Genomic DNA, 10,000 nt, shown 5'->3' with positions numbered 1-10,000 from the left:
AAACTAGACACTGCGAGATACAAAGGCGGGACATCACGAGCGTAGCTCCCCATCCCGTAAGATACAACTAGGTAAATACACACACACGCACGTACACACACACACACATACATGAATATATATATATTATATATATAAATATATATATATATATTTATATATATATACACGTGTGCGCGCTTGTTACATTCATCAACTTGAACATTCCATCAACAGCATCTCATAAGATGATTTTCTTCTTGTCCTTCAGGTCCAGCCGTTGTCAGGATCAACCTCATGATTCGAAACGTCCAGACCATCTCAGACGTCAAAATGGTGAGTATTATTCATCTTTTTTCTTTATTTTTCCTCTCTTTCTCTTTTCAGGTCTCTAAGAGAGAAGAGAGCAGGACTCTCTTAAATCCCATTTCAACTGTACCTTCTTGTGTATATCTCTCTTGGAGGTGGGGGGGGTTGTGGGGGGAGATTTGGGGGCCTGCAATTAACCGAATAGATTCGTGTGGCACAGGAAGTAGTGCTGCCGCCATATTGGACAATTTTTTTTTTTTTTTTTTTTTTTTTTTTTAATGCCTTCATATTTTGGGGGCAAAAACGAGGATCATCGAAACTTCTTGTTTTCCCAAACTTCTCCTGTTTCCTCCGCGCGGGAGAAAGCGATCGTCTTCAATTGGACAAAATTGTATGTCACCAGTGTTGAGGGTAAGGGGGCAGAGATATCATACATTTATTTTTATTCAGCTATTTCAGAGAATGACAATATATATATATATATATATATGTGTGTGTGTGTGTGTGTGTGTGTGTGTGAAAACGAAAAATTAAGACAAAAATAAGATGTGTACAGAAGATTGCTTTATTCTAATGAGCCAACATATATATATATATATATATATATATATATATATATATATATGTATATATATATATATATATATATATATATTCATTTCTCTCAACATATTTCAAAGAATGACAGAAATGACAACAATGTAATTAATAACAATAATAATGATAATATTGATATCAATGATGATAGTAATAATAAGAATTAATAATAATAATGATAGTAATAATAATAATAATAGTAGTAGTAATGATGGTAATAGTGATAATAATAATAATAATAATAATAATAATAATAATAATAATAATGATAATAATAATGATAACAATAGTAATAATAATAATAATAATAATTATAATGATAATAGCAGCAGCAGCAATGATAATAATAATAATAATGATGATGATAAATTGTCTGCAAAAAGCTGCTTCGTCGAGGGAAGGGCTTTGCCTCAATGAAATTAAATCGGCTGGCGACAACTAGAAGTAAATGAATTAAATCCATATATATATATATATATATATATATATATATATATATATATATATGTATATAAATAAGAAATACATGAAGAAAGGGGAACTAGGTGAAAGGTCCGATAATGAGGAGGGGAAGAGCCAAAAAGAAAACTTGGAGACTGAAATTTCGGAATAGTTGGAGAGAGTTCACAGGACTTCTGTGGAGCGGATGCGGGGAAAAGATTACGAGAATTTAGACTAGTGTGGCAAGGCATCCAGAGAAAATAGGAGGAGGAGGAAGGGGAGGAAGAGGTGAAAAAGGAGAAAGAAAAGGAGGAGGGGAGGAAGAGAAGGAAGGGGTGGAAGAGGAGTGACAGGTGGAGAAAGAAGAGGAGGAGGGGAGGAGGAGGTGGAAGGGGAGGAACAGGTGGAGGAGGGGAGGAAGGGAAGGAAGAGGTGGAAGAGGAGGAACAGGTGGAGGAGTAGGAAGAGGAGGAGAAGGAAAAGGAGGAGGGGAGGAAGAGGAGGAATAGGTGGAGGAGTAGGATGAGGAGAAGGAAGAGAAGGAGGGGGAGGAAGGATAGGAAGAGGTGGAAGAGGAGGAACAGGTGAAGGAGGAGGAAGAGGAGGAGGGGAGGAAGAGGTGGAAGGGGAGGAACAGGTGGAGGAGGAGGAAGAGGAGAAGGAGAAGGAAGAATAGGATGAGGATAAGGATGATGAGGAAGAAGGGGAGAAGAGTAGGAGGAAGAAGAGGAGGAGGAGAGAGAAGGAAGAATAGGATGAGGATGAGGAGGAACATAGTGAGGAAAAAGAGGAGGAAGAGGAGGAGGCGAAGGAAGAATAGGATGAGGATGGGGAGGAGTATGATGAGCAAGAAGAGGAGGAGGAGGAGGAAGAGGGCGAGGAGGAGAAAAAAAAAAAAGAGGGATGGAGCCACAGTGAAGAGAACGTGTGATAATTCAAACGAACCACAAAGCGATATATGAATTTAGGGGAAAAGAGAATAAAGAGAGGAAGATGAAAAGTCTCGTTGATAAAAGGGAGTGGACGGATGGGGAATAACAGAGAAGATGCAATAAATGGAGGGGAAGAGAGGAGATTAACAGTCGGAAGAATGAAAGGGAATGTAAAAAGAAGAGGACAACAGGAAAGAGTGGATGGAATGGAGAGGGAAAGGAGAGAAACGAGAGAAATGATTGTGGATGTGCAGTTGAAGGCGAGGGAACTTGGAAAGGGAATGTGTAACATACTGTATATACATACATGTATGCATACATACATATATACATACATTCATAACCACACATACACACACACACACACACACACACACATATATATATGTATATATATATAATATATATATATATACATATATATGTATATTTATATATATATATATAAATAAATAAATATATATATACATATATATATATTATATATATGCGTGGTTGCCGAACAGGCTGGGGTGCTTGTGCCTGGAGGCGAGAAGCTCGAAGAGTGGTGGTTCGAAACCCACTAGAAAGTCATCACGTGACGACAGTAAGAGCTTAACGCGGTCTTAAATATTCAAGAGGTCCGACGAAGGCTGTCATCCCTAGCTACCTCGCAGAGTGTTTAGTGACTGAAAAGTTTTAATATATATACATATGTACGTATAAGGATCTATGTATTTGCCCATGTATGCATGTACTCAGTTTTTCTATGAGAAAACTATGAGAGATTAAATGTAGTTTATAGAATGAGTGGGTGAATGTAGGGGACAGCAAGGAGAGAGTGAAGAAGAGGAAGAAGAAGAAGAGGAAGAGGAAGTAGAAAAAGAGAAAGAAGAGGAAGAAGTAGAAAAAGAAGAAGAGAAAAAGAAGAGGAAGAAGAAGAAGAAGAGAAAGAAGAAGAAGAAGAGGAAGAAGTAGAAAAAGAGGTAGAAGAAAAAGGAGAGGAAGAAAAAGAAGAAGAAGAAGAAGAAGAAAAGAAGAGGAAGAAAACAGAAGAAGAGGAAGTAGAAAAAAAGGAAGAGGAAGAAAAAGAAGAAAAAGAAGAAAAAAAGAAGAGGAAGAAGAAGAAGAAGAAGACCACCACTACAGCCCCACCACCACCCTCCCCCCTATCCTCCCACGCCTACACCCCCCTCACCCTCTCCCCATCCCCCTCTCCCCCTCTCCCCCCCTCCCCTTAGCCCGGAAAATTAGCTGGTCAAGTCCGGAAGAACCAAGAGACGAAATTCCTCATTTGTCTTCTTTTTTTTCCTTATTTTTCTTCGTCTTCTTCGCTTCTTTCGCCCCTTCTTCTTTTGCAACCCTCTAATGCATTCGCGTCCCATTTGGCCTCATCTCTCTCTCTCTCTCTCTTTCTCTCTCTCTCTCTCTCTCTCTCTCTCTCTCTCTCTCTCTCTCCCTCCCTTTCTCACCTTTTGTCTCTCTCTCCTTCCCTCCCTCCCTCCCTATCTCTCTCTGTTCTCTCTCTCTCTCTCTCTCTCTCTCTCTCTCTCTCTCTCTCTCCTCTCTCTTTATGAATATGAGTATATGTGTATAGATAGATAGATAGATACTTTTAGAGTAGGCGGGTGTGTTGTCTAAATGGTGGAACGATGTGTTCCCTATGGTTGTGGTGCCAAAGGCAATGTTTCCCGTCATTCTGTGTGGCGCCAAACTATTCTATTCGTCCTCCATCTACCACACGCACGCAGAGCAACGGCGCCAGCGGCCTTTTTCCACGGAAGACTGACTTAATGACTTACCACGGTCGTCGCCGCCAGGGGGCTGATGACTTACTATGGTATTAATTACCTCGTTACCAGTCACTCGCCTCGTAGTTCTACCGGTCCGTGCTCGACTCCCAACGACTATATCGGTAACTGCCACTTGACACGGTTCTGTGACTACGCTGGGCAAAGATGACTACTTCGTCGGAGAGTCCTAAGCTCCTTGTTTGTTGTAACTAAGTTAGAATTGAGTTACTTAACCTCCGAGTTAATTCTCTTCAAGCGGCGACGCCTGGAAGAGGACTTGTGTACTGGAAATAAATGGTAAAATGAAATAATAAAATAAGTCAAAACGATAATAGGATAAAGAGAGAGGGGGAGGCGATTCGAATGGCGGCTTCGTGAAGACGAATCGAATTGCAGGAACGAGATTAAATCCCGCACAAGGAAGTAATCACGCCGACGGCAAAGGCTTAGAGCGGCGGCGGCGGCGGCGGTGGTGGCTGGACAGATATCCCATTCATCAGGTTTCGTGCCGCCGGAAAGAGAGAGAGAAAGAGAGAGAGGGGGAGAAAGAGAAAGAGAGAGAGGGGAGAGAGAGAAAGAGAGTGGAAGAGAGAGAGAGAGGGGGGAAGAAAGAGAAAGAGAGAGAAAAGGGGAGAGAAAGAGAGAGGGGGAAAGAGAGAGAGAGAGGGGGGAGGAGAGAAAGGAGGAAGTATGGTAGGGGAGAGGAGGCATATTGTATAGAGGGAAAGGGAAGTGGAGGAGTTGGAAGGGAGGAGAGGAATGGGAAAGGAGTTGGGGGAAGTGTGAGGGAAGTAGGAAGGGGGAGGGGAGGAATTTAGTACCCTCGCTAGATTCTCCTAACCTAGTCCTTCCTGTTACCTAACGATTTTATTCGTTTTCGTGTTTTCTCGACGAAGTCTTTCTTTGCCTTTTGGTATTTTTTAGTTTTAGTCTGTCTGCCGCCAGACGATTTTATTCGCCTCTGTTAAACTTTTTTTTTTTTTTTTTTTTTTTTTTTTTTTTTTTTTTTTTTTTTTTTTTTTTTTTTTTTTTTTTTTTTTTTTTTTTTAACGAAGTCGACAAGTCGAGCGAAGAACCGAAGACGCAAATCGAAGCGATATTTCTCGAACTCAGACCCGGAGGACCTTCTGGCCCGACCAGACGACGTTATGACGTCATTTCCGCTCCCCCTGAAAAAGGTCTTCCTTCCCTACCCACCTCCCTCCCTCCCGTCCCCCCCCCCCCCGTCCCTTTTGGAACGCACCTCACGGATCCTTCTTATCTGACAAGATAATGATGTGACGTCATTCCGCTTCAGGGGAGCATTTATTATCTTCCAGGCAGACGCTTCCTCCATCCCCAGACTTGCCTCTCACAGACTCTTCTCTGTCTGGTCGGGGGTTGAGAAGCGGTGACGTCACTCCCGATACAGAGGATGATCTCTTTCCCCAGGTTCCTTCTTCCAAGACATTTTGCCCCTAGAATCTCCTCCCTCAAGACACCTTCTCCCTAGATTCTCTTCCTCAAGACTCTTCTCTCCCTAGAATCTCCTCCCTCAAGACACCTTCTCCCAAAGGCTCCTTCCCCTAAGACTCCTCTCCCCCTAGAATCTCCTCCCCCAAGACTCCTTCCCCCTAGATTCTTGTCCCCAAGACTCCTTCCCCCAAAGGCTCCTTCCCCTAAGACTCTTCTCCCCCTAAACTCTCCTCCCCCAAGACTTTTCTCCCCCTAGACTATGTTCCCCAAGGCTCTTCACCCCCCTAGATTCTCCTTCCCCCAAAACTCTCCTTCCCCCAAAACTCTCCTCCCCGTAGCCTCTCCTCCCCAAGACTCTTCTCCCCCTAGACTCTCCTCCCCTAAGACTTTTCTCCCCCTAGACTCTGTTCCTCAAGGCTCTTCTCCCCTCTACCCCTCTAGACTCTCCTTCCCCGAAGACACTTCTCCCCCTAGACTCTCCTTCTCCCTAGACCCTCTCCCTAGACTCTCCTTCTCCCTAGACTCTCCTCCCCCAAGGCTCTTCTCCCCCTAGACTCTCCCCCTAACCTCTCCTCTTCCTGATTGTTCTCCTCCGACGGACTCTTCCCCCAATCCGAGAGACTCCTCTGTCACAGAAGGAACGGTCGTCGGTCTTTGGTCTTTCTGGCCCAACGGGATGACGACATGACGTCATTTCCGTTCCAGAAGATGATCTCTTGCCTTCCTCGGATGCCCGACTCTATTCCAGCAGCCGCGAGAGCCCAAGAAACTTTTACGATTCTTCTCTAAGTATTTCTTCGTCTACTTCGAGTTTATTTCTCACCTCGGGTGTACTTCTTCCCCCTTTTCCTTTCCCCCCCCCAATTTTTATGGGGGGGGGGGAGTGAGAGGGGGTGGTAGCGGGGAGAAGAGGTTATAGCCCTATGGAGCAGTTATGTGTCTCTCAAGATCGTTTATTGCCAAAACTTTGCTGCTTTATTGAGAAACAGAGATGGGAGTGGGTGAGATGGTGAAACTGAAGTGCGTCTGTAAACAGTTATCATAAATAAACACAAAGAAACCTACAATTATCATTAATAAACACAAAATCTACAATTATCATTTATAAACACAAAATCTACAATTATCGTTAATAGACACAATGAAACCTACAATTATCATTAATTAACACAAAGGAACCTACAATTATCATTAATAAACACAAAATCTACAACTATCATTAATAGGCACAAAGAAACCTACAGTTATCATTAACAAACACAAAGAAACCTACAATTATCATTAATAAACACAAAGAAACCTACAATTATCATTAATAAGCACAAAGAAACCTACAATTATCATTAATAAACACAAAGAAACCTACAATTATCATTAATAAGCACAAAGAAACCTACAATTATCATTAATAAACACAAAGAAACCTACAATTATCATTAATAAGCACAAAAAACAAACCAAATATATTTTCTATACTCTCTCGTATTGAATCATCCATTAATCTATTTTAATACTAGAACCCAAGATGTTTTATAGTCTCACAAAATGTATTGTTACTGATAAGTGATGAAAAGTTATTAATTTCATTTTGCATTGAAAGAATCCCATGTAATTTTTTTTCATACATTTTTTCATTTTTGTTCTTCCTATTTTTCATTCTATTTTCTTTTTCATTATTTTCTTATAATTATCTGTACCGATCTTTTCCTTTTATAACCTATTCTCTTGATACGGTCTACGTTATTACGTTATTCTCTTGTTACGGTCCACAGTGATCCAGTGAAGAAATGAACTGATTTTATTCGCAAAAAAAAAAAAAAAAAAACCGACTTATCAAGTGTCTGTGACGTATCTGTCCCCACAGCTTTAGTTAAGATTTGTTCCGCAAGGTGGCACTGCTCACCAAACTAGCACAAAGGAGGAGATTGTCTGCACAGCGAAAAGGCGTAGGAGTCTGCACAGCGAAAGGGGAACCTATATGTCATCGGTAGCTGAAGACAAGCCTATCAAAAGAAAGACCACACGTGAGAAGGGAGCCGCCATAATTAGCACTACGTTTCGTTTGTTACAAGTTTATCAAATACATAGTCAGGATATATATATATATATATATATATATATATATATATGTATATAAGACTGAAGGTGGAAGAAGCAGACGAGGAGTAATGGGAGAATTTTCACGCTTTAACGTTTTCGACTCCTCGTCTGCTTTTTCCACCTTCAGTCTTGTCATAATATAGTCAACATTATATATATATATATATATATATATATATATATATCCCCCAGGTCTTATTCATTCTCGGTCCTGTGTACCACGACTGTGTACTTGATGAAGCTGTAATAACAAGCGAAACGCCGTACTAATAAAGGAGGTTCCATCTTCACGTGTGGTCTTTCTTTTGATAAAAGGGGAATTTCCTTATAAGGAGAAAGGAGAGTCTAGGCAGAAGAAGGACTTCTGCGCAGTGAGAAGGACTTCTGCGCAGTGAGGAGGACTTCTGCGCAGTGAGGAGGACTTCTGCGCAGTGAGAAGGACTTCTGCGCAGTGAGAAGGACTTCTGCGCAGTGAGTAGGACTTCTGCGCAGTGAGGAAGACTTCTGCACAGTGAGGAAGATTTCTGCGCAGTGAGAATGACTTCTGCGCAGTGAGGAGGACTTCTGCGCAGTGAGGAGGACTTCTGCGCAATGAGGAGAAGGACTCTGGCGTAAGGGAGATGTCCAAGAATGGCGAAGAGGAACTTTTTTGAAGGGGAAGGAAGTTTCTGCACCTGGAAGGGTAAAAAAAAAAGTCCACTTGCAAAAGGGGAAGTGTTAATACCTCTTCAGCGAAGACTGGCGGTTCTATCCTTGGGAACGATATCCGAAGAGGTGGTGTCATAGTGATGGTGAAGGAATGAGTGACGAGTTAAACACCATATGAGGACGGAGCCTTTATTTGTACGACGTTTCGCTTATTACAGCTTTTTCAAGTGCTTGAAAAAGCTGTAATAAGCGAAACGTCGTACAAATAAAGGCTCCGTCCTCATATGGTGTTTAACTCGTCAATCTTGTCGGCAACTGCCACTTTCATGAAAAGAAGGAAAGAGTCATGGAGGGGAGTACAAAGGGGGAAGGGTGGGGAAGCAGCCTTGGGGAAGTAAAGTCCGAAGTTTTAAGATTCGTTTAGATAAATACCTAAGCAAGATGCTGTAATGCCTGCCATTTATTTTATATTATTTGTTTATTATTATTTGTCTGTTTATTTATTACTTAACTTTACCTATTTATTCATCTTATTTATTATTCATATTATTATTATTATTATTTTTTTTTATCGTTATCATTTTTTCGCATCCGACCTAGTTATGGACCAAAAGGTCTCCTGTCGGCATGCTTCTCCTTTGTAATCCTTTGTAGAATTCCGCGCATTGGGAAGCTTTTGCGCGAGGGCGAGGGTGCCTCTGCGCAGAAGACAAAATCGGTTCTATTCCAGTATCACGCAAACACATTTTCCACTTCTTTCTCGCATTTGAAAGATCAATTTCTTCTAAGGAATGGTTACGTTAGGTTAAGTTAGGTTTAATTAGGCTAGGAGCTATTGGACAACGTGAAATTCATGATAAATATCCGTGCTTGCGTGATTCTGGAATTTTACCGAAGAATGTGGTGGAGTTCGTGGCCGCCCGAGTTCGAAAGCCTCGGGGGAGCCAGTTGGAGGCCTTCGAGGTATTGTTGTTCTTCAGACACTCTTGTTCGAACTCTGAAGCGGAGTTCGCGTAGTCTTTGAGTTCGCGGCTCCTAAGAGAATGAATTTCTCCTCTGGCCTTTGACACTATCCTCCCCTCCCTTCCCCCCTTCCCCCCTTTCCCCATCCCCTACCTCTTCCTCTTTCCTTCCCCCTTCCCCTCCCCCTTCCTCCCACTCCCCTTTCTTCCAACTTCCTCCCCCCACCCCCTCTGATCTCTCCTACTCCTTTACCCCTCCTTTCCTCCTCCCCTCCCCCTCTCCTCCCCTCTTCCTCTCCCCTTCCTTCCCCCTTCCTCCCCTCCCCCTCTTATTTTTCCTTTCCCATTTTTTCTCTCTCCTTCCCTCCCCACTCCTCGTTTTTCTCCCTCTCTTCCGCTACCCAGTTATCTTTCTTTGCTGTCTCACCCCATTTCCCTCCTTCCTTTCTGCCCCCCCTTCCCCCCATCTCTTGTTGCTAAACAGGAACTTACAATGATGAAAACCGGGGGACCGCAAGAGGCTGGGATTAAGATTTGGTCTGCCTGAGGCTGGGAAGAAGTGATGTGTAAGGAATGCAGAGGAGGAGGAGGAGGAGGAAGGAGAGAAAGAGAGGCAGAACGAAGAAATGAGGACGAGGAGGAGGGCGAAGAGGACAACGAGGAGGGAAGAGAGGAGGAGGAGAAGGAAGAGGAGGAGGAGGTGGAGGAGATGGAACTGAATATAGGTATGGAGGTGGTAGGAATGAAAGAAGAGCTGGAGGAAGGAGAAGGAGAAATATAGGAAAAGGAAGACGAAAATAAGGAG

The 10,000-nt window shown here is 42.6% G+C and overlaps 1 protein-coding gene across 4 annotated transcripts in view; it reads left to right on the top strand.

Annotated features, from left to right (window-relative positions):
- The window catches only part of LOC143037633 (glutamate-gated chloride channel-like), a 186,830-nt gene that overhangs the window by 47,972 nt on the left and 128,858 nt on the right, over positions 1-10,000 (top strand). For all 4 annotated transcript variants that reach the window (XM_076206170.1, XM_076206169.1, XM_076206167.1 and 1 more), the window contains one exon: positions 251-315. In XM_076206170.1, coding sequence (XP_076062285.1) covers positions 251-315 — 65 coding nt within the window. The remainder of the gene's footprint in view (positions 1-250; positions 316-10,000) is intronic.

The sequence above is a fragment of the Oratosquilla oratoria genome, chromosome 22 (genome assembly GCF_046742065.1).
Source record: "Oratosquilla oratoria isolate Oo_2021 chromosome 22, ASM4674206v1, whole genome shotgun sequence".
In the NCBI taxonomy this organism is placed as follows: Eukaryota; Metazoa; Arthropoda; class Malacostraca; order Stomatopoda; family Squillidae; genus Oratosquilla; species Oratosquilla oratoria.
This window is presented reverse-complemented; position numbering and strand designations above follow the sequence as displayed.